Source organism: Salvia hispanica, chromosome 1 (assembly GCF_029641045.1).
Source record: "Salvia hispanica isolate PSC_SH4W2 chromosome 1, Shi_PSC_v1, whole genome shotgun sequence".
Taxonomy (NCBI): domain Eukaryota; kingdom Viridiplantae; phylum Streptophyta; class Magnoliopsida; order Lamiales; family Lamiaceae; genus Salvia; species Salvia hispanica.
Window position 1 is genome coordinate 52,905,239 of NC_142692.1, and position 24,164 is coordinate 52,929,402.

The 24,164-nt window shown below is 35.8% G+C and overlaps 2 protein-coding genes and 1 long non-coding RNA gene across 4 annotated transcripts; 2 read left to right on the plus strand and 1 right to left on the minus strand.

Annotated features, from left to right (window-relative positions):
• The first annotated feature begins 3,971 nt into the window (after nt 1-3,971).
• On the plus strand, nt 3,972-5,364 carry LOC125185616 (uncharacterized). The gene is made up of 2 exons (XR_007170199.2): nt 3,972-5,018; nt 5,096-5,364. It is a non-coding gene; the product is annotated as an uncharacterized LOC125185616 (long non-coding RNA).
• A 1,929-nt stretch (nt 5,365-7,293) lies between these two features.
• LOC125222183 (F-box protein SKP2A-like) lies at nt 7,294-9,339 on the plus strand. Its single transcript, XM_048124672.2, has 4 exons — nt 7,294-7,695; nt 8,037-8,385; nt 8,467-8,608; nt 8,774-9,339. Exons 1-4 carry the CDS (start codon nt 7,544-7,546, stop codon nt 9,151-9,153), a joined length of 1,023 nt encoding a protein of 340 aa, XP_047980629.1. The 5' UTR covers nt 7,294-7,543; the 3' UTR covers nt 9,154-9,339.
• A 1,110-nt stretch (nt 9,340-10,449) lies between these two features.
• Nucleotides 10,450-14,783, minus strand: LOC125222184 (ras-related protein RABC1-like). 2 transcript variants are annotated; one of them, XM_048124673.2, is made up of 7 exons: nt 14,619-14,783; nt 14,365-14,540; nt 13,203-13,271; nt 11,519-11,584; nt 11,157-11,278; nt 10,893-11,021; nt 10,450-10,756 (listed from the first exon to the last, which is right to left on the minus strand). In XM_048124673.2, exons 2-7 carry the CDS (start codon nt 14,501-14,503, stop codon nt 10,649-10,651), a joined length of 633 nt encoding a protein of 210 aa, XP_047980630.1. In that variant the 5' UTR covers nt 14,504-14,540; nt 14,619-14,783; the 3' UTR covers nt 10,450-10,648. The 2 variants fall into 2 exon arrangements, with proteins under 2 accessions (XP_047980630.1, XP_047980631.1); XM_048124674.2 differs by having other exon boundaries at nt 14,365-14,783.
• Between the last annotated feature and the right edge of the window lie 9,381 nt (nt 14,784-24,164).

Below are 24,164 nucleotides of genomic sequence, written 5' to 3' on the forward strand. Positions count from 1 at the left end.
TCACTTCGTTATTTGCCCGCCAATCACTGAATTGCTTAGTTAAATAAGTCTTGTGCGACGAAGAGTCATTAGGTCTATACGTATATAAGACTCATTTACATTTCTCCTTTTGTATCCTATTATCTGCGTACATAGCGTAACGTTCCACCCCTAGTAGCTCGTTACAGGTGGCACACAGGTGCGAATAGTCAACTTTTCATGTTGCTGGTTATACCGATGCTTCTGGTTGGAGCATTGTTTCTGCATGTATGTTGGTCATGTGTATCTATACGGAATTAAGGCTATGCCTTCCATGAGAATCTTGTATTAAGAACTCGACGATTTATCGATCAGTCTTAACTTGGATAGGATCTGATATTACATAGAAGAAGCATGGTTGAAAATTTCTTTAATCAAGTTGCTACAATTTATTTTGAAGGCAAACACTGAGGTCAATTGAACTTATCATGTCCATTCAGAGAACTACGTGGTTCGAATGGTCTTAGATAAACACATGAAATTGTGAACTCACTTCTGATGGAAGCTTGAAAGAACATGAGATGGATCAAGAAAATAAGATGAAGTTGAATTAACTCTCAATTTCAATAGTGGGCTACCATATAGGATATTTCAGTTGTCGGCTCAAATTGAAAAGATCTGAACATTAAGGATGATGGTTTCAACATGTCAAGGCCTGAGTTTATCAGTCATGGGAGAGTTTGGAAATATAGGCAATTGCCACGAATCAATGTTAATCATGGTTCAACGACATCATAATATGATATTGTGGAATCAAGTCAATGGGTTCGCAAGTTTGGTTAGAGGCAACCAAGGTGAAAGAAACTTTTTGGAACGATCAAATAGGTCCAATACATCAAGGGATATGCAATACACTAGCCTTAACTTAGTGTTACAGAATAATTTACGAGCTAGAAACAATATGTGTGATGGAACTGAGCTAGAAAGAGTTCCATCCCTCAAAGAAAGATGCCACCACAAACATAGTTGCAAAATAGAGAGGTGAACAAAAGTCCCCACATAATATGCCATCATAAAAAAAATGTTTGAGCGGCATAAATCTTTTGGAGGTCAAGTAAGCAACTTAACAATGAAGGTTTATTACCTGAGTTAAAGAATTTAAGAGTTTTTGTTCTTATACATTGTAAGTCATAGAAGACAACAACCAATAAAGGTGTTTGAGAAAATAGGAGTAATCCGCTTTCGGGAACTGAAATTTAATCATCACTATTGTGGGATAGATGATAGTGTCGTATTACTTGCAAAAATGTGAGTCAATCAAAAGTCTTAAATAGGTGGGAGGACATCATTTTCAAGGGGGTTCGGAGGATGTCCGAAGAGTGAGATTATTCTGAAGGTCATGATTGTAAGCAACTTTTAGAAATGAGAGGTATAAGGTTGGTGCTTACAAGTCATAGCATTACTCTTTATGAACGATGTCAAAGGACTACAGTCGAAAACTTGAAGTGAGTCACAACTTTCATAGAAAATAAGAATTGGGATGCGTTACTCGTAAAGATGAAAGTCAATCCAAAGTCTGATATAGACAACGAGCACTGCTGTTAAGGAGGTTCAGAATCCAAGTAATTACTGTTGATTAAAATCGTCCATTCCAACTTCGGAGATGGCACTTCCATGTTCATCTTTCGAGAGTTGGAACATTATAAGATCGTCCTAGGAAATCCCAAGTTCCAAGTAGAGATTCATCACTTTATTACGACTAATAATTATAGTTGAGGATCAAATCTTTCATAGTTTTCTTAGCAAGTTCATAACGATCTTCTTTGCAAAATCTCATAGCTCTCGCGTGTCCTTGACGTGTAATAGTGAGGCGTTCCTATGACGTGTCGCCACTGGTGACTCCAAATGAGAGATCGGAATATTTCGTTAGATCGCAGGTACGATCTATCATTTTTTTTTTGCCGGGACACACCACTTAGCATATCTTCTTGTAGAAGATTTCAAATCGTATACCACTTCTATTATATTCTCTGTGTTCTTATCGTTCAGGGAAAACGATAGGAAATTGTAAGCATCAATCTAAGTTCGAGTTTGAACCAAAATTTTCGTTTGTCCTATCACTCAAGAAAGTGATGTTACAGTTATCCACTTACAACTATGTTCAAAGTGCTAGTGTAACATACCTCCTAGGCACTCTATGTTTGCATGCATTAGTCATGGTCTCACACTTTAAGATTTTGAGCATGCACAGCATCATGACACGTTGGCATCTGATGCAAATAATCAAATTTTGCATAGCAAATTTAGTATCTATGTAAATGAAAGAGATACAATATTTTCCCTTGAAATTCGAAATAATTTTTGAAAATTCTTATAACTGAAACATTTTGAAAGAGGTACGACTTTACCTCATTGTTGCGGTTGAACGTGACGAGTCGAGGTGTTGGGTCCTTTAACTTTCCATTTAAGTCATGTTCTAGCCTAGTGCTATCATTCTAGACTAAGGCTTGAAAGAAGGTTCTTGGGTCCAGAGCGAAAGAACGGTGCTCTGATACCACTCTGTCACGACCACAACTCCCTAGTGCTAGTGAGCGTAGCTATTTCGCGACTAAACAATTCTCAATAATCAAGGGACAACATAAAAAGGATGAAATCACTTAAATCAATAGTATCAAAGGCATATGGGTACATAGTCAAAACGTGTTCAGAGTATCAAGACTAAGTTCATAGCTTTCTAGCACAAAATTCTAGATTTGCAGCGGAAGAGTCCAAGACAAAATAGCACGTATGAAGACATGCTACCTTGGGCTACCTATCTACTTATTTAAGGATCGTTCCCAACACCTTCGCCTGCTCGTCCACGTTTAACCTGCACATTTGAAAATAACATGCAGGGCTGAGTATTTGATATACTCAGTGGGCACATTGCCAAAAATGGTTCTATCTTTAATTGTCAATGCCACAGTTGAGTGATCACGGGGTTTTACTTAAAAGACCCGAGTCACTAAAATACTTTTCCTTGAGTAAAGATTTGATTGCGCAATCACATAACATAGATATACCATATCTGAAACTGATGTGAACCGGGAATGTGGCCACATTCCACGACGGTCACTGGACCGGCCAACTCCTTTGTTAGCTCACGGTCCCCTCATGTGTACACTAGTCCGAGTAGGGTGTGCGGCCCTACTGGGACCCGAATTCGATTTAACTAAATTGGCATAGCCAAGCAGATAGGTAATCATAAAACAAAACATGGCATGACAATATACTTGAGCAAAGATTCACATTTTCATACTGAAATCACGTTTTGAAAGAATGCCCACCTCAAAAGCTAAAGCTCCTTCCGAAATTTTCTTAACTTGGTCTTAGATGACGTTCGAAGACGTCCCTTTAGGAAATAAAATGATACTTAATTAGATTTTGAGATATCCGTTAAGCTTAAACATGAATGCATCCTAAGTGCGTGATCATTTTATTCTTCCTCTAAATTTTCTAGAAGAGTTCTAGAATTCATGAATATTAATTAAATCAGTAGATTTAATTAAATTGGGAAAAATTATTCGCTTAACTTGAGGGTGTTACCTCCTAAGCCATTCATTTAAGTACTAAAAATTTGGCTCGAGGTCTATTCATCGTTAGCGTATCGTAATTTCTTAAAATTAATCATTTGAGCACTCTTGCTACTTTCCGGAAAAATTAGACTTATCTTCGTGGAATTAATTAGCGGACTATTATTTAATCCATAACATAGGAGAGTCCATGATTTAATTAATTTCCTAGCCCATACTTTAATTTAGTTGGTGGCCCAACTCCATAATTAAGTTCAAATAAAAGACAGCCCGTTTCTAACATTTCTTAAGCCCATATTTACTTTTAATGGAGAGGCCCAACTTAAAACTCCCTCAAATAAATTCTTTGGCCCAAGGTGCAAATAAATAAAAGAAAGGCCCAAAGACAAAACAATTAAAATCAAAAGAGGCCCAATTTTCTCTCTTCTCATTTCTATCGATTTCTCTCTTCTTAACATTCCCAAATTGCAAAAACCCTAGCTTGGAAGAGAATCCGGCGGCGCCTCTGTTCACGCCGCCTTTCGCCGCCGCCTCCGGCGGCGTCCCTCTCTTCCCCCTTCCGTCCCTCTGTCTTACTCACTCCACCGGAGGTTCTCGTCTGCTGCCGCCGTCGAGCGCTCTCATCCTCGGCGAACCCAGCAGCAGAGAGGAGGCATCGCCTCCTTCTTTCTCTCTCAGCTGCGGCTTGCAAACGCCTCGTCCTTCTCTCGTCTTCTCCGGCGAATTCGCGCTCGGAGTGACCCCTTTCGCGGTCGACCGATGCTGTTCGTTGCTCGGCCAGACAGCCCTTGCCCCTGCTCCCGTCAACACTCCTAAAGCTAAGTTCTTTAATCCATTCTTTCCTAGTGCTAGTTATTTAGTTTAAAAGAGCTAAGTCTATCTATAGATTGAGTATTGGGGCTTCTTTGAACCTGCTGACAGATTTGATTTTTCTTAGAGGAGTTGAGTGAAAGTGTTATTGTTCTATGCTTATCCTAAATCTTTTGTTAGTTAACCGCCGAGGGGTTGTAGATATGTGCTTTAACATGCTTGGGGCTGATTTCTACATGATGATAGGATATGTTATTTGGGAGAAAGGTGGAGGTGTATTACCTCTTGAAATAGCGAAGGAGTGGGCTGTCTTTGCTGCTGTTCACTACTTGCTCCACCCTCTAACTCTCTGTTCTTGCTGAAATTTTGACGTGTGTGTGAAAGGGAGTTGATATGTGGTGTGGAGGGGATTTTATAGGCTGAGCTTCGGTGTACTATGGGGAATTAAATGGGGCTGATCTCTCTTGTCTTCATATCACAACATATCTCTCTTTTCTGATCATGCAGCCCCTTTGTCTTAATGTAGTTTGTTGGCTAGTTTGGGTACTTGGTACTTGGTGAATAAATCCCATTGTTTGATTGTGGCTAGGTATAACAGGTGCTGCATTAGTGAAAGGCTTTGCAGGCTGGACTTGCCCCCTTTTTGGGTAAGTCCTTGATCTTCATAGGAAAAGAAAGGTTGTTTCTTCCCCTCTATAAGTATTCCATTAATTACTCTTGTCCCATGGCCATTAAAACTTGTTTTTATCTTGCAGGTGAGAGAGGAATCTTAGCTCCCACCTAGCTGCACTTCGAGCGGGCCTGGATTTGATGTCTGGGCCGACGGGCTGCCCGAAACGGGCCCTAAATTGGGCCTGGAGAAAAGGCCCGAAATGCACTCCACAATTTATATTTTCCTTTCCTTGTTTTCTTTCTTTAAGGACTTTGATCCATGTAACCTATTCCATTAGTTGTTCATTTTGTTGCCTATGTAAACCATTCGAAACATTTTATTTTTCCGAAGTGTGTCTTTAGTCTGTTTTAACTTGCTCACTTACTTCTTTAGTTTTTACTTCGCAACTAAAAAGATTAAGTTTCATTAAAGGCTCGAGATCCACTAAAACTTCACGAAAAGAGAGGACGTTACATTTCTAGTTCCACATTAATATATCAAAAGCAAACTAATGGTGCGGGTATTACAGCGAGTCATCTTTTGTGGGACGAAGGAAGTAGTAATTAATAGTTAGAATATCATAAGAGTTTATGAAATCCTAAAGTTGTTACGTATGAGTAATGATCAAGTGTTTTAGTTACTTTCTTAATTGATTGTTGATTTTTAGTAATCAAAATCCAAAAATATTTAAGTAGTCCAAGTTGAATAGTGCATCATATTATAATTGCAGCACTTCAAATCTGATTATAATCTGTATGGACATGATTACTAGTGTTATGTCTATTGGCAGTTAATAATACGCTAAAACTAGAACATCAAATTTTTGGTGCCTTTAAAAAAAATTATTTTCTATATATTTTTGGTACCGTTAATAAAAATGATTTTTGGTCTCCTATCGTGTAGCCCCTAAATTAATAATGCGGTTCTATTGGGGTTCAATTTTAAATCATCCCTCGTTGAAAGAGCGCAAGCAGTATATAAATGCAATCCTCCACTAGAATAATGAGTTGGGTGTGAGATCCTTTGAAATAGTGTCTCAGAAGCAAAACCGTGAAAGCTTTATTTAAATCGGTTAATATCATATTAATGTGGAATTTGGGTGTGTATCGTTGAACACAGATTTATCAGAGAGTCGGGGTTCATTTGATTGCTTGCAGGTTCTCCGATGTTTCTGTATTGTCTCAATCAAGACCTACATGATCTTATGGTCGTGTTCCTTTTAGAGACAATCTCAAAAATAAAATTATAAAGACTTTGTCTAAAGCAGAAAATATCATATTAATATATTTGAACGTACACAGCCAAATCCTCATATATCCTAAAAGATACTCCCTCCGTCCACGAATAGGAGTCTCATTTCATTCCGGCACGGTATTTAAGAAATGTTAAGAAAAATGAGTGGAAGAAAGTTAGTTTAATATGGGGTCCACTTGTATATATTAGTTTTAAATGAAATATGAGTACAATGAGTTGGTGGAATGTGAGGTCTCTTTATCATTTATAGTACTTACGAATGAACTAAAATGAAAAAATGAAACTCCTATTTACGAACGGAGTGAGTAACTATTTAGAGTGGTTTGATCCGTGAAGTTTCATACCAACGACAGGAGGAGGTTAGGGGAAATACAACGACAGAGCTATGAGACTCAGAGGGGGGCTACACCAACATACTACTACAAAATAAATTCGGCCCAATGAAAAGGAAATGACAAAATACATGGCTTACAGTAACACACCTCTTCTGCCCATGCAACACGTGGACTTCATGTTTCCACACTCATGCCAAAAAATTCGGAAATATTATTATTTCAAGAAAATATTTTATTGTGCTTCAGTTTTTTTAGAATAAAAATATCTGAACTTTAGACTGTGACTCCCTTTATTTATATTCCCTTCATTTTTTCATAATTAAGTCATTTTTCTATTTTAAATTTTTTTTTATAATTGAGTCATTTCTATATATGGTAAAAAAAAATTTCTTATTCTATTCTCTCTACTTTATTCTCTCTACTTTATTCACTTTATACTTTATTCTCTCTATCTTTTTCTCTCTCTTATTTTTTTATCTATTTATTTAATACACTCAACATTCATTTCTAAAACTCCGTGGTGAAAAATTTCATCTCAACTATGAAGAAACGAAGGAGGGAGTATTAGATACATTTCATAATAATACAATCATTTCACTTATTTATATTTTTATAGTTTTATTTTTTTTATTATTATTTTTTTATTTTATTTTATTTTTTTCATTTTTCATTTTTTATTTTTTATTTTATTCTTTCTTTATTTTAAAATTTTTCTAAATGGCACGGCGAAAAGAAACACCTCTGGTATAGCACGGAGTTCCGTGAGCAGTATCCACTACTAGCGCCCGAATTCGAAGAGCTTAAACAGTTTCAATGCCTTTTCTTCTTTAAATTAAACTTCTTACATCCTTTGATTTTGTGGTTGACAGAATTAGAAAAGGAAGCAACTTTATCATCTTGGCTTTTCTGCTTTTGGATTCTATATAAAGAGAGTAGTACGTGGTGAATCGGAAGAGCAGAATATGGAGATTATTGAGTGGAATGATATTCCGGTGGAGCTTCTGTTGAGGATTCTGTCTCTGCTAGATGATCGGACGGCTGTGGTTGCTTCTGCCGTCTGCCGCGGCTGGAGAGATTCCCTTTCTTGGGGCATCACTCGTCTCTCTTTATCTTGGTATCCACATTTTCATCAAATTACTAAATTAAAACTTAGATGTTAACTCTATTTCAGATTTCTCTATACTTTATGTATGCCTTTGACCATCAATTAAATGCTAATTTCATAATCTGCAAAGAGTTTAGAATAAACCAAGTGAGATGAACTGTTTGATAGTTAGAAACATGTTTCAAGAAACAGAGGACTCTGTTTTGATAGCTATACATTCTAAAATTGGGTGATTCGATCTTTACTTTCCATTCTGCTATTGCATATATCAAATGTGTGATTGCATTGTAGAGCGTTTTCCGGTTTCGTTGCAGAACTTTTCGTTGAAATGGCGGTTTATGTTTCCTCAGGTGCAAGAGAAACATGAACAGTCTGGTCCTTTCTCTGGCTCCCAAATTCACAAAACTGCAATCTCTGATTCTACGACAAGATGTACCTCAGCTCCAAGACGACGCTGTTGAGGAAATCACGAGCCATTGCCACGAACTGCGAGAGTTGGATCTCAGCAAGAGTTTCCTTCTTACAGACCGGTCTCTGTATGCCATAGCTCGTGGCTGTCCCGATCTCGAGAAGCTCAATATAAGTGGCTGCTCGGCCTTCAGTGACTCTGCCCTCGGATATCTAACTGGCTGTTGCAGAAAATTGAAATTTCTAAATCTTTGTGGGTGTGTTGGGACTGCCTCTGATAGGGCCCTAAAGGTACTGTGGTGTTTGCTTCTGTTTACGCGTTTTTGGTATTGGGAAGGTTTTTTTCAATTTCGTTTCGCTGTTTTTGTGTAGTCCATTGGATACAACTGCAACGAATTACAATATTTGAACCTTGGTTGGTGTGATCGCGTTGGTGATGAAGGCATTATGAACTTAGCCTACGGCTGCCCCGACCTCAGAGCTATCGACTTGTGCGGATGTGTTCTCATAACTGGTATTCTCTTCAAACTCGTGCTCTTCCCAACAGAATTTAGTATCTGAGGTGCCTTTTGCAGAATTTCAACACTAGGCTTATCGTGAGATAAACCTAGTGTTGATTTCATTTGTACAAAATGTCGTTATAGTTGGCTTAATGTGTGCTGGTTCGACGATATCTCAGACGACAGCGTAGTAGCTCTGGCCAACAGCTGCCGTCATCTGAGGTCCCTAGGTCTGTACTACTGCCAGAACATCACGGATCGAGCCATGTACTCGCTGGCACAGAGTCGAATGAAGGGAAAGCATGAAGTGTCGTGGGCGTCTGTGAAGAACAGGTATGAGGAGGAGGAGGAAGGCCTTACGAATCTGAATATCAGCCAGTGCACTGCCTTAACGCCTCCAGCAGTACAGGCGCTGTGCGACTCATTTCCTGCTCTCCACACTTGCTCGGGTCGTCATTCTCTGATCATCAGCGGCTGTCTCAACTTAACATCGGTGCATTGTGCTTGTGCTGTCCAGGCACACCGTGGCTCGACTGCACTGCCTCGCTTAGCTCACTGAATTCACGGCTGTGTTTATAGAATCTTGTTTGTATGATAGTGAAGGACTTGGTTGAATCTTTTTAAACTGCTTCATCTTGTACATAACTTTCATTGTATAATAGCCAAGAGATCATCGAACTTTTTACCAAAATTAGGAATGTATTTAGATGGCTATTGATCAGAAAATGAAGTTTATTTATACAAATTCGAATTTGTGCAGAGTTCAACAATTTACATGCTATTAGATTTCCAAACATAGATGAACAGAACGATGCATACAGTTGAAAAACCTCTACCTAAGAGCAAGTTTTGTTCAAGTATAGAAGTTGGAATTGAATGGGATCCCAAGCATAGGTGAAAAAGATGGATTTGGCAGGATATATTTTGATGTTAATGAGACAATGGCCGTCTGGATCAATCGAAATGAGAGGAGGTTTTACACGAATGGTAGATAAAAATTTGGGACACATAAGCTTCAACAGGGTGATGGTGCACCGGCCCCGGCATCCGTTCCTCGCGCTGACTCTCCACTCGGGCTTCGACTCCACTGATCGTCCCGTTGCGACTTGCTCGATTTTCACGCATGTTTCGGACGGTGAAACCGCCAGTGAAGCAACAATGGCCACATACCAAATGGATGTCCTCATTGTTTATGAGATGTGATGAGTTTGAGATGTGGTAGAGGTTGGATATATCACTTCTCATCTAACTATATTTATTGCCTTGTTATCTTTTTGTAGTTATGATTTTTGGTACTTATCTTGTCTTTTCATTTTTTATGAAAATCATTCCACCTACATATGCTGACTATTAACTCAAATAGTAGTTTCAACAGTCCAGATTCTGAAATTGCAATTTCTGTAAATTTATTTTCTCTCTTGTTCACTTGATTTCTTATCGACTGTCGATTGGAATTGTAAGGGAGGGAATTTGCTCAAATGGAAGAAATTGAAGTTTCCAACAAATAGCATTGCAAATTTGTTATACTTGTACCTAAGTCTTTGACATGCAAATGTATGTTCAATCTGGCGGTGTGGATAGCGGTGAGGGTGGATTTTATAATTTTTATTATATTCATCTTTATCTTTAAAAACTAACGTATTAGGGCAGCCGCAACGTGGTTCGACCCTGTCTCCGTCTCTGGGACGAGCCACATGCAAGACAGAGTTGCTACTGGCCCATCTCGCCAAGTGACTCACGCTGGGAAGCGGATGGGTCAGCGCACCCTCCCACATGGCATGCTGGTGTTGGACAGTGAAGCCCACTCGCCCTCAAAGTTTAGTATAATGGTAAATGTGAGAAGTATAGCTGAAACTAACTCGAAGACTACGTGTATTATACTTTTTTCTTTTGCGATTATCCATGGGTGAATTCAAAAATACACTGAGATCAAACAAATAAGCATTGTTAGATAACTTAAGAAGCAACGCATGAAAATATGCAAGAAATGAGTTGCAGATGCGTCTTTGGATCAAAACCTCAACAAGAAACTGAAAAAGCATATGGTTAAAGATTCAGCAGCAACTGCTCGATGCATCTGTAGACACGGGAGGCTTCTGCTTGAAAATGTTCTTTTTATTACCAGCTAAGCCCTCCGCCAAGAGACTTGGCGTATCCAAGATCTGTCGATTAAACACAAAATACGATTTTAGCACACTTATCTAGCGCTAAGAGCTTGCTATACAACTATTCTACACATTCTAACATCCTTACATGTTTGAAAAAAGAAATAACTCATGGATATGCAAACCTACTGACCTTCAAGACGAGTTCCTCAAAACACTGCTCCACGTTGACACGAGTTTTGGCACTACATTCAATGAAGAGGCAGCCATATTCCCTTGCAAAGTCGATCCCTTCTTTTTTGCTGACAACCCTTTCACTGTCCTGCAAAAGATGCGAACTTTAGCAAGCTTGTAATAGAAATTTCCTATGACATTACAGCATGTAATTTAACCAATTTTCGGAAGATGGGATTCCTATTAATTAATCAGCATCAGCTAGAGCTAACAAGGAGAATACCTTATCTACTTTGTTGCCAACTAGCATCTTGATGCAATCTTGATTTGTGGAGTAGAGATCAATTTCTTTAGCCCAAATATCAGAAAGATTCGTAAAGGTGTCTCGTCGTGTCACATCATATACTGCATCACAGAACAAATGGTATTTGGGATAAGAAACTAGTAAAGACAAAGTTATTATGCTAAGAAATGAAAGCAAAAGAAACCATTAAATGTAGATTTAAAAATCAGTGTTTACAAGGTATTTATGATGTGGGTAAAGGAGTAACGTGACAAGAAATAAGATTTACAGTTCCGGAAAATCACTCAAGAACAAAAGTACAAGAGCAACAAGGAAACACAAACAAAAATATTTGAACATACCCATGATGACTCCTTGAGCACCTCGGTAGTAGGAACTAGTCAAAGTTCGAAATCTTTCCTGCCCAGCTGCAAAATGAGGCGTTAGATTGGCAAGCCATGTAAATTAATAAGTATGAAGTAATATAGATCTATACAAAACAGATACACATGCAAATAGAACGTTTTTTCCAAAGCTGGGGGAGAAAGGCCTTTAAAATTGTGATTTAGTGCGTGTTTTCAAACTTTTTTGCAATTTAGTCTGTATAATGTTTTAGGAGTTGTTTTCTATGCAAAGCAATCAAGCACATACAGCTAATCAGTTAATTGTAATGTTATATAGTAACTGAGATAGATTCTCAGTTACATGTGGTATAATGTACAATCGTAATGATTTCATATAGAAGCAGACAGCGGCGGAGCCAGAAATTTAATGGTGGGGGGGCCCAAACTACCACTAAAAAGTTTATTGAGTGTGTTCAATACAAACGACACGAAAATAACTCGAATGTGAGCAATATAAAAAGCCACGCGTGAAAAATGAAGGACGAGAAAAGTAATTAGTGATTAAAAGTTTTAGAGCATAGCACCAATTTTACTAATAATAACATATATTTATTACATCAAAGTGTTATTTTCTATTCCAAATATTTTATAATAAAGGGCATCGCATTAAATTTGATTTTACTAATCATATGGAGTAATATTTTAAAATATTTATGCAATAGAAGAACTATTTTTTATTCTTAAACTGTAAAAATCATTTTTTGAAAATGATTTATACAAAATTACTTGTAAAAAACATTAATGGAAGTTTCTGACGTGAGAAAATCCATGAAATATAAATGAATGTGAAAAAATCAACAGAAAGGTACTAATTAGAAAAGAAAAAATAAAGCAAATGAACTGCAAGCATAGCAAATCCATGAAATATAAATGAATGTGAAAAAATCAACAAAAAGGTACTAATTAGAAAAGAAAAAATAAAGCAAATGAACTGCAAGCATAGCTTTAAAAACAATTTTACTAATATTATAAATCTAATAAAATATGAATTTAATAAACAAAAATGAATCCATAATAGAAAGAACAAATTCCTAAAACAATTTTACTAGTATTACAAATCTAATAGAATATGAATTTATAAAAACAAAAATGAACCCATAATAGAAAGAACAAATTCCTAAATAATAAAAATGGCGCAGGAGGGAATCGACCACACGACCTCCCGGTCATGAGGCTGAAATTCGGACCAACTACTCTAGCTCATAGCATGTTTGAAACTGCATACATATAATATATATAGGTATTACACCAATGGGTGAGGGGCCCGAGGGCCCCCCTGGCCCCACCATAGCTCTGCCTCTGGAAGCAGAATATTGTTCTATTTCAGCACAATGGGCTTAGTTTAACATATGCTATAGTTTTTAAATCACAGGCACATTTAATTAACTGAGTAAATTTAGTTCTTCGACTTCCATATATTTTTCAACTTCAAAAGCCTCATCTATGATCTATTGCTTGATAAAGAATTAAAGCAAAATTTGATCATGACAAATCACAAGCAAGGAAAGGGAAAACAATGAACACAGATTTGAGTTTACTTTCATTATTTATTTAGGTCGTTTCAGGAAAACTAATATCTTCCCTACGTGACGATAATATTGGCCTTTAATTAGCGAACTGCAGGTCATGGCAGCATTCTAACCTGTGTCCCAGATTGCAAGCTTCAATTTCTTTCCTCCAAGTGTTAAGTGTTTTACCTTAAAATCCACTCCTGTAGATAGAAATGCAACATTATAACACCAGAGGTAGCATATCCTTGAGACCGCAAACACAAAAATATATGAACGAATGACAGTCTCAAGTGTCAACAACAAGAAAACTGGAAGCAACAAACTAGTGAGCATTAAGCTCTCAAGATTAAGACCCAGACCATCCTCGGACTACATGCTTTTCTAGGTTTTTCGTTACATCACAGCCAAACAAGTAGGTACTTACTCATTTATGGTTTCAGTTTTATAGTAGAAAAGTATAACGACTGTAAGAGAACTTGATGAGTAATGTATTGAGTACTACAAACACTGCAACCATTAACAACAATAACCAGCAAGAAATGTAACAAAATCAAGTTCAGCTCCACTGACCACAAACCAACTTTCTAGGGGAGGTTTGTTGGATAATTTTGACAGTTGAATATCGCATAGAAGATACAGAACACAACCTCATTTGTACTACAAAGCTAACAGAAAAACGGGTATGGAATCAGAGTGTGAAACCAGATAACTCAACATAAAAGACTAGGGGTTGGTTAGGTGAATAGCCTCAATCCGGGGAAGGGAACAAACATAAACCTCTAATCTACTAGAAGTTCTGTTTCTGCTACCAAAAATGTAACCACAGTATCACAAGGACCAACTTTGTTTCTGCTATCCTCACTCAATATACTCCCTCCATCCCATAGAAATATGTCATATATCCTTTCTGTCCCATAGAAATAGTCCATGTCCATCCATGACAACTTTTTCTCATTTTCGCTTTTACATTATCATTTATGGATCCCACTATCCACTACATTATTTCAACTACTCTTCTCCGTCTTTCTTGTTTTATCAATTACACATTAAAACCCGTGTCATCCCCAATTAGCCTATTTCTATGGGACGAAGGGAGTATCACAGATCACCCAACCCCAAAAAACTGACAATTGGCTTCATATCATCAAAAGAAACCCATGCATTAGCTATGTCATGACACAACAGTTCCTCAATCATATCAATCAAGGCCCTAAACAAGGATAACTAAACTCAATAATACAGGAATAATATGATAAAAAACACATGCATATTTAGAGATTATGATTGAGGTACCGATTGTTGGAGAGAGCTCCTCGAAAGCATCAGATGTGAAACTCAGCAAAAGACTACTTTTTCCAACCCCGGAATCTCCAATCATCAACAGCTTGAACAGATAATCAAATTCGGGCGCTGCCCCAGAGGATGATTCCATGTTTTTGTCAAAATCTCACCTTTTTCTTTGAAGAAACCTGATACCACAAAATTAAAACTTGGAATATAGACCGATCAAGAAAAAAGACACCCAAAAACCCAGATGGAAATATGACCTAGAATTGAATGCTGGACAGATCTAATACAAACGTCAATTACGCGATTAAATATGAATATTAATTTATTTCATGTGTGTAGTTATCCATAATAATTTTTGCACTGATTGAATGCAGAAAGCAGAGAGGAAAATGGCCTAAAGCGGTCGTTTGAGAAAAATACTTTTTTGCTTCATAGATATACTAATACTACAAATTTGTTTAATATTAACCATATCATGTCCCCGCATTACCATAAGATTAATATTAATACGACGCAATGCACAAACCTATACGGGGAGTACTAGGTGACACCATAGTTAGAGTTACCACATAACACTAGTGACAAGATTAATTTTCAGAAATAAAGTATGGATTGTTTGTTAGTGTATCATATAATGCTTAATGCTTGTTTGGGTATTTTAGGAATTGTAAAATATTTTAAATTGCCACATATTTGGTATATCCCACTAATATAGGACGTTTTTTTTTTCAGAATCAATTTTATGATTTTCAGCGTCCTTCTCCCTCCCCACTACTCGATTAATCTCCCACCAGCAATTCCTAAAACCTAATCGCCTTCTAAGTCGTCCCTCTCTGTACTCCATTACTCCAACTTCGACATTGTTGATTGCGTCTGGTGAAGGGGGCACTGTCTACAAGTCGTAGCTAGTTATCCGACGCTATTGATTCCTAATCCAGTGCGAGAGGGTCAGGTGTAGATTTGATTTTCAGATCAAATATATGACAATCTGTGTATGCAATATTTTGATTGGTTATTGCTTCTGGATGGGTAATTGCTGCTGCAGTTTGGCCATTTATGAATTGTTAGTTGTTTATTCGTTTATTGCTTGATATTAGCTTAATAAATGCTTGATAATAGCATTATAATTGCTTGATATACATATTGTTATTTCCATGCTTGTTATGCCTTAGTACTCGCTTGTTTATGCCTTAGTACTTGCTTGCTCTATGGTTGCTACATTTTGGATATGTAATTGCTTGCTGAGAAGTTGCTAGTTAATACGTTATTATCTGATTGCTTTGTAGTTGCTAAATTTAGGGAATAAAAAGAATGACATTTCTGTGCTTAATAATATATGACATATTGCTTGTTTATAATTTATAGGATGCTTGCTGTATAATTGACAAATGTGGGTTTTTATCCCAGATTGCTTGACTCATGTTTGATTAAGTGACTTTTGCTTGGTATGTCTGTTAATTGTTCAATACAATTAATTAGATTGGTAATTGCTTTAGAATTGCTTGTCCATTGTGTTAGAATTGCTTGATACAATTAATTGGATTGATAATTGCTTGTTCGGTATTTTAGCATTGCTTGCCAAGTTTGTTAGAATTGGTTGATAAACGTATTGCTTGTTCGGTGTGTTATAATTGCTTGATAAGCATTGAAAATGTGGGTCAAAATACAATTCTTGTTTAGTGTGTTATAATGGCCGGGAATGTGCTTGTTAATACATTAGTATTTAGCTATTTCGAATTGTATGCCCGTTGGAATTGCTTGATAAATGTATTGCTTGTTCAGCGTGGTAGAATTTCTTAATAAATCGATTGCTTGTTCAGAGTGTTCGAATTGCTTGTTCAGTATATTAGAATTGCTTGTTCAAGATTATTAATTGCTCCTTTAATGTTCGATTTAATAAAACATTGAAAATGTGTGAAAATACATGTGTATAAATTGCTTACTAATGGATGGGAATGTGCATGATAAGTGTAATGGTTTACATCGTGCAACACATGACACAATTAAACAATGGCTAAGAGAGGAAGGCAACTGCAGGCTCTGCAGAAGAGGAGGACTCTCGAAGGAAATCTATAGAAGCTCAAAAATAAGTTCATGGGTGACGTAATGAGTACGACAATACGCCACTATGAAGAGGCGCAAAAGAAAGGACGTGTTGATGTTGAAAAGATGGTTGCAGAGTATCCCGGACCTTGAATAGTGAATGATATTGTTTTAGGACAATGAACGTCACTGTGTTTTGTAATAAATTTTTTTGAATAAACTAATTCTTGATGGTCGATGATTGTTGGTTTCTTTTGGAGTATACATTGATGGTTTTTAGATTTCTATTTTGTTTGGTGTAGACATTGAATGTTAAACACGCATAAGACATGATTTATAATGGTAAACAAATTTTGACATATTAGTAAGCAAAACAAACTCTTGTAGCAAATTCTAATACATTGGCAAGCAAATTGCAATACGAATTCTGAGTTGATTATAAAAAACTTCAAGCACTAATTTGTTTAAATCATTGATACTACCAAGCACTAAATTATAAATTGACATGCAATACATTTTAAATTGACATGACATTCAATATGTGATGCAATTAAATTATAAAGAAGAATATGGAATTAATGACAAGATATATTATTTCGGATTACGAAGCAAGCAATCCAGCACATGCAACCAAACAATTACATATTCCGAGACAAGCACTGATTGAAATTTTATGATAGTATGTGAAAAAACTTGTTACAGACAAGCAATGCCGAGGAGTTTCTCTCAACTCTTTCGGTGTCTACATGCGGTCTTCCAATGAAATAAAAATCTTCTTTCACTCTTTTCCTCTTTTCAGTATCAGGCAACGCCAGGGAGTTGCTCTCAACTCTTTCCCAAAATCTAGTATTACATCTGAAAATTGACATGCATTTTAATACCCATAAGTAAGCAATGTCACATGTTTAAACAAGCAATATGGCACTCAAAATCTATATGGGGAAATGAAAACAATCAATCAATTAATTACGATTATTCTTTAAATCTGAATTCCATGAAATTTAATTACAAATACATAAATTTCATTTGCAAGCTTATGAAATCAGAGAATTTCTTCAATCATCTAGGAATCCCCAAACACTGGCATGCAATTTAGTAAACATAAGCAAGCAATATAACATATTCAGTCAAGCAATCTGATAGACAAAATCTGTAAGGCGTAATACAAACATTTAATCACTAAATTGCAGTAAGTTATGAAATATAAAACCCACGATTCAATTCCCAATACATAAATTTCATTTACAAGAGAAGATACAAATTTGTGAGTCCAATAACATATCAAATTCGCAAAATTCAGTCATCTATCAAAATCCTTGATCTGTAATAAGCAATTTAACAATCACATGATTATGAGTAAATATTTACCGTTTGCGAAATTAGTGAATTGGACGTCAACAGAAACATTATTCTCCATGGATTCAATGAAGATGGAAGATTTAATGAAGAATTACAGAGAGTGAATATCTGCGGAATTGAAGGAAGAATTACACAGATTGAAATAAGTAGAATGAAAGTAACGCAAGCGATTGAGAGAACTACAGAGATTGAAGGTGATTTTTTGCTTAAGATTTGATGGATTAACTACTGAAATTGAAGAAAGAAATTGAAGAAAGAGAGGAGATTGAAGAAAGAGAGGAGGAGGAAATACCGTGATGTACCTGTGGAGAGAATCTGCTAGAATGTTGATTTCCAATTATAGCCTTTTGCATTATTTCTAATTTTTTTATTTAAAACCAAGACTGCCACATGGCAGATTAAGGATGAATCTGGTTGAGAATCTAACGGTTCTAATTAGTGGTACAATGTCATTTTAATTAGCATTGTCATTTTAGCAATTCCCAACCTTATATGTCTTCATATTTATGCAAGTTATAATTTGTATAGAGTATTTGATATTGATAATAATAATTAAACACTATAAATATATAGATATAATAATAATTGACGTGTAAAATAAATATATAGATTCGGTCCTCTTCTAATGCTTATAACACCACAATCCAAAACTAACACTAAATCTACACCCTTATATTTTAAAATGGGTGGATAAGATTAAAACTCACAAATTTCAATAAATAGTAGACAAAATATCAACAAAAGGGTAATATAGTCATTATGTTATCATATGATAATTTTAGTGGGTTTTTTTTATATCAACATAGTGCCCGTTCGGTTCCCAAGATAAATTTTATCTTCTCCATTCACATTTTCAACCAAATTGTAGCTAACAATTGTAGCTTTGGGCCTGTTTCGGCTCATTTGAATGGACTCCTTTTCACCTAATCTCATTACTATCCATCTCACCTCACCCCCTCCTACTAATTTGTCCATCTCCCTCCCTCATTATTCTCCTCTCCACCCTACTCTTCAACCATGCATAAGATTAATTTAATCCTAGCCAAGGTCTATTTTATTGTATCTTACATTGCATCTCAAGACAATTTTGTTTCATGAACCGAACAGCCACATAGTGTATTGCAAATATCAACAATATGACTTGAGGATATCAACACAGGTTTGTGTTAAAATGACAACACCTCTTAAAGTGACACCGTGACACCATATATCCAACAATATTATAAACTCTACACGACAATATTATTAACGCTACACAACAATCTATAGATTGTTGTATAGCGTATTGGATATTGCTGGCCGAGAAAAAATTGTTGTATACAGTGTTGTATATTGCTGGCCGAGATTTTTTGCACTTTAGCATTTTTTTTATTGCCACATGGCAGCTTATTATTCGTCCACGTGTACAAATGATCGGCTAGGAATGGTGGTATGGTGTTATTTTAATAGGTGTTGTCATTTTAACGCACCTTTATCAACACAATTACAAGAAAATATCAACACAGTTTTATTGATATTTTGCATACACTATATTGAGATTTTACATACGAGATTTCTTTTTGCATTTGTTAATAAAATTTATTTATCAACATGTACGGAAATTGAAATATAAATTATCAAATTTCATTACCCGAACATCGTCGGAACATATGCAATTGAGATCTCGTTGGAATCCTTATAAAATTATTTTTAATTTGATATATTTTTTGCGAAAAAATAATTTAAATAGAAAGAATTATGTAAATTTAAAGTTTTGAGATGATTTTTATGAGAGAGAATTGACATTAATACCCTTTAATTTTATTTAATAATTTTTTTAATTTAAAATATAATTTATGACATTATTTCAACTACTGAACCTTCTATAATAGCTAAAATTTAATTTTAATTTGTTATTACTAATTATAGTTAGCAATTATTACTCCTCTATATGTATTCATATTTATTGTGTGTTAATTTGTTATTACTAATTATAGTTAGCAATTATTACTCCAATTATTACTCCTCTATATGTATTCATATTTATTGTGTGTTAATTTGTTATTACTAATTATAGTTAGCAATTATTACTCCTCTATATGTATTCATATTTATTAATAGAATACATATATTTATTGTGTGTTGTTAGCATAATAGAATACATATATTTATTGTGTGTTGTTAGCATAATAGAACTATTGTTGGTGAGTTACTTTTGTTAAGTAGTCAATGTCTTTTTGAACAATTAAACTCAATTATGTTCGATTTTCAATAGTGTCATTTTATAGTGCAAGACGCACATATTTAAATTCACATTAGAGAGATTTAGAAATTCTATTGATGTGCTTGTGTGTGTGCACTAAAATATAGTGCATTCTATATATTCAGTATTCCCTCCGTTTAAGTACAACCGATTAATAATTTTTGAGCATAAGATTTAAAATATGATGTGTACACTAAAAACACTTAATAAAATAAAAAAATAAAAAAGAATAAGGTGAGAAAGTAAATATGTTTTTTTTACTAAAATAGAAATCAACAATTAGAAAAGGAAAACCAATCAATTACTTGGGGCATCCGCATCGCGTCTGATGCCCCCATCTCGTGGAGAGACGAGATGGCGTCAAGACGGCGATGCGGCATGCCATCTCGTCCCGGTCTCGCCGCCATCCCGTCGCGCGTCTCGCGCGAAAGAGCACGCTGGCGCTAGGCGTGACGCCCACTCGCCGGCCCGCGAGTGGGCGTCGTATTTATGACGTCATATATTTTTTTTAAAATTTGATTTTCCAAAACAAAAAAAAATGAATAAATATAAAAAAAAGTTTTAATGGTAATATTACCGTTCAATGGTAAAAGAAATTATTTATTTTTTAAATTTTTTATTCTATAAACACTCCCTTTTCATTATCTACTCCTCTTTCATTCTTTATTCTATACACAAACACACGTATGTTCTTCTCTCAAATCATATCTCTTTCCTCTCCAATTTTTGTCAAAATGTCCGATGACGGAAACTCCGGCGGGTTCGACTTAAACGCGTTTGGCGATTTGGGGGGCATATACAACGTTTTGGGTGCTACCGGTTCCAGTTCGTCGTCGAGCACCACATTTTGATGTGGATGCATACTATCGTCCCTCCCCCAAATTCGGGAGAATATTCCAGATGAACACACTCCGGAAAACCTTCCCATAGGAGGAGTACGAAGCGTTGGAGGCTCCGCCAGTCGTGGCGTCAATGCCCAGGGGGAAGAGGAGGAAGAGGTCTAGGCCGTCATCCATATGACTGCAAGGAGACGTTGGCTCTGTACAACGCTTGGGTTAGCGTCTCGTACGATCCCATCGTCGGGAATCAACAAAACCGCTTGTGTTTTTGGGAAAAAGTCATCGAAGCTTACAACTCGACAAAACCGAAGGGGGCCCGCCACCGCAACGTGAAGATGTTCCGCAGTCATTTTGACCGATGCGACAAAGATATCAAAAAATTTTGCGCAATCTACAGGGAAGAAGCGGCGAATTACCAAGCGGAGCCAGTGGAGCTGACATTCTGAGCACTGGCGGATCTAGGGGGCAGGAGGGGGCGGTCGCCCCCTCCGTGCGACTAATTTTCTCTTATTCGGACGTAAAATTACCATTTTCGCCCCCTTCGTTTGCCCCGACGTTGCCCCAAAAATTGAAAAAAAATGCCATTTTCGCCCTAAACCAACTTACTAATGTATATTTCGCCCCCTCCGTTTTTGAATCCTGGATCCACCACTGATTCTGAGAACGGCGTTGCGGGTCTTTAAAGACGACACCTCCAAAGATTTCAAACATGTCGATGTTTGGTCGCAAGTCCACCACCTTGAAAGGTGGGCTAGCGGTGTCCCGTCTTGCACGGGGTCGAACTCGAAACACAGGAAGCATACGGCGGGTGGCCAATACTCGTCTAGTGAGGGCGGGTCAGACAACACCTCACAAGAGGTTGAAGGCACGACCCTCGATGCAGGGGGCCCCTCCGGTTCACGTCGTCGGCCACAAGGGACCAAGGCGGCGAAGGCTAGAGGCAGGGGAGGGGGAGGGGCCGAGGCGAATCAAGCCAGGCGGGCTCGGGCTCGAACATCCTAATGTCCATGTACCTGCTCGCCACGATGGCTGACACTTCAAAAATGACGCCTCCCCAATATGAAGCACATCTGGACGGCATTGAGCATCTGAGAAGTCAACTTGGTATTCGGCCTCGATCTAACTTGGGTGCACCGCCACCGACTTCGGGGAATGATTTGCCGGCGGAGTAGCTTTTATAATTTAATTTAGAGTATTTTAAATTATGTATTTATTATTTTTTTTAGGATTTTAATTATATATATTTTTTATTTTTTTAGGATTTTAAATTATAAATTTTATTTTATTTAATGAAGTGTATTTTTATTAATTGAATTTGTTGGAATTAAAAATAAAAAAATGAAATTGAATGAATAATTAAGGGATGAGATGGTAAGAGATGAAGGGATGCATGTGTTGTCTCTTAATTAAGAGATGAGGTGAAAAGTACGGTGGGACCCATGAATAGTGAAGAGATGAGATGGTTAAGAGATGAATAAGAGTTAGGGATGTGGATGGCCTTGTAATATACTTCCTCCGTCCCCCAAATATTGTCCTACTTTGACTTGACACGGGTTTTAAGAAATGTAATGAAAAGTGAGTTGAAAAACTTAGTGGAATGTGAGTCATACTTTTATATATTAGTTTTATAGTAATAAAATGTGACTAGAAATGAGTTAGTGGAATATGGAGTCTACTACTAAAAATGATAAAAAATGAAATGAGATAAATTTTGTAGGACGGACGGAAATAGAAAAACGGTACAAATTTTCAGGGAAGGGGGAGTAATAAATTAGGTTCCTTACAATCTAGGACGGGGGAGTAGTATTTATCTTAATTTAAGTCCTTACAATCGAGGACATATCGCAACACTTGGATTCAATATTAACTAGTATCACACCCATGTGATGCACGATCCAATTGTTTTGTATTCATATTAATTAATTTGAAATTGTGACTTCACATTTGTGATCAAGTTTGAAACTCACAAATATATACCAAACAAAAATTTATTATACAAAAAAAGTTATATAACTAAATAAGTTTCAAAACTAAAAATTGCACACAAATATATGTCAATTCCAATTTAGTGTTTTAGGGGAAAAAAAACAAAGAACCTATATATTGATACATGCGATGGAGCATGATTAACGTGTGTATGAGGTTATTTATTGAAATAAACTAAATTTATCGAAGTTTAATTATAGTAGGATTTGAATAATCATTGCGACATATTTATGGAATTAATTCCCAAATAATTTCGGATGTGATTGTAATATAATAAGCAATGGTGTGTTTATAGTAATTATAGATCAAAGAAATGTCAACTTGAGATTTTACTGTTTAGTTTGAACAATATACAATCAGAAACATTTATTATAATTAAATTAAATGTACATCATAATAAAAACGTTAGAAACCAAATGGTGTTCGGTTGCTAAAATATTTTTCCTAGACTCAATAGGTTGTCGTTTAAAAAATATTAAATTCATTTACTCTCGGCTTTATAATTTGCGTTTCTATTAATTAATGCAAAATATATTGAAGTGTTTGTAGATGTTGATTTTATGTCATCATATAATACTAAACGTTTCTCTACCTCTTTTAAAATGTTGATGTTACATATATGCGGCTTTGTCTGATGCAAATCCAATTTAAGTATTTTTTTCACGTTTTCAAATAAGGAATATTCATTATATGATTATCAGTACACGTATTCTGTTAGCTTTAATTATCAAATGTGCGAAAAATATACTGTAGCAATTTACAAATATGAACAAAAAAATAAATAAAAAGCCAATAGCTTTATTTATTGAAATAGAATATACTACAAATATAATTGATAAAAAAACGTCAGATTACCAATTATTGAAATAAAACATATTACAAATCAAGAATCGATATAATTTTTTTTGTTCTTAAAACATACTTATAATTATCTATTCTAAAAGCAAATAAATAAATAAATAAATACCAAAAACACTCAACATTAATTTAAAATACTCAATAATTATAGCTTTGAAAACCTACATTGGAGAAAATAAAATACTAAAACACTATTTTAAATAAAATACTAAAATACTATTTTGAATTCTAAAGCAAATAGAACGCACTATCAAATAAATAATTAAAACATAAAATTAATCGTTGCAAAATATGACTAATGAGCCTGATTATATAAGTGTAACAACGCGTAACATGCAACCTAACGGATTATTCTGCAAAATCAAATCTATTCTAATCATATCCTTAAATCTCTACTAATTAAATCCAATAAGAAGGGTAAGTAATTAATGTGAAAACTAATCAATCACAATTTCTTATTTAGCAGTATCAATTAC

What these genes read in the sequence shown, in the direction of transcription:
- LOC125222183 (XM_048124672.2), top strand. Translation starts at nt 7,544, where the DNA reads ATGGAGATTATTGAGTGGAATGATATTCCGGTGGAGCTTCTGTTGAGG. An exon ending in ACTCGTCTCTCTTTATCTTG is followed by an intron (nt 7,696 to 8,036) that starts GTATCCACATTT and finishes ATGTTTCCTCAG; the next exon opens with GTGCAAGAGAAACATGAACA. An exon ending in CGGATGTGTTCTCATAACTG is followed by an intron (nt 8,609 to 8,773) that starts GTATTCTCTTCA and finishes ACGATATCTCAG; the next exon opens with ACGACAGCGTAGTAGCTCTG.
- LOC125222184 (XM_048124673.2), bottom strand. Translation starts at nt 14,503, where the DNA reads ATGGAATCATCCTCTGGGGCAGCGCCCGAATTTGATTATCTGTTCAAG. An exon ending in GGAGCTCTCTCCAACAATCG is followed by an intron (nt 13,272 to 14,364) that starts GTACCTCAATCA and finishes TTCTATCTACAG; the next exon opens with GAGTGGATTTTAAGGTAAAA. An exon ending in TGCTCAAGGAGTCATCATGG is followed by an intron (nt 11,279 to 11,518) that starts GTATGTTCAAAT and finishes TCTGTGATGCAG; the next exon opens with TATATGATGTGACACGACGA.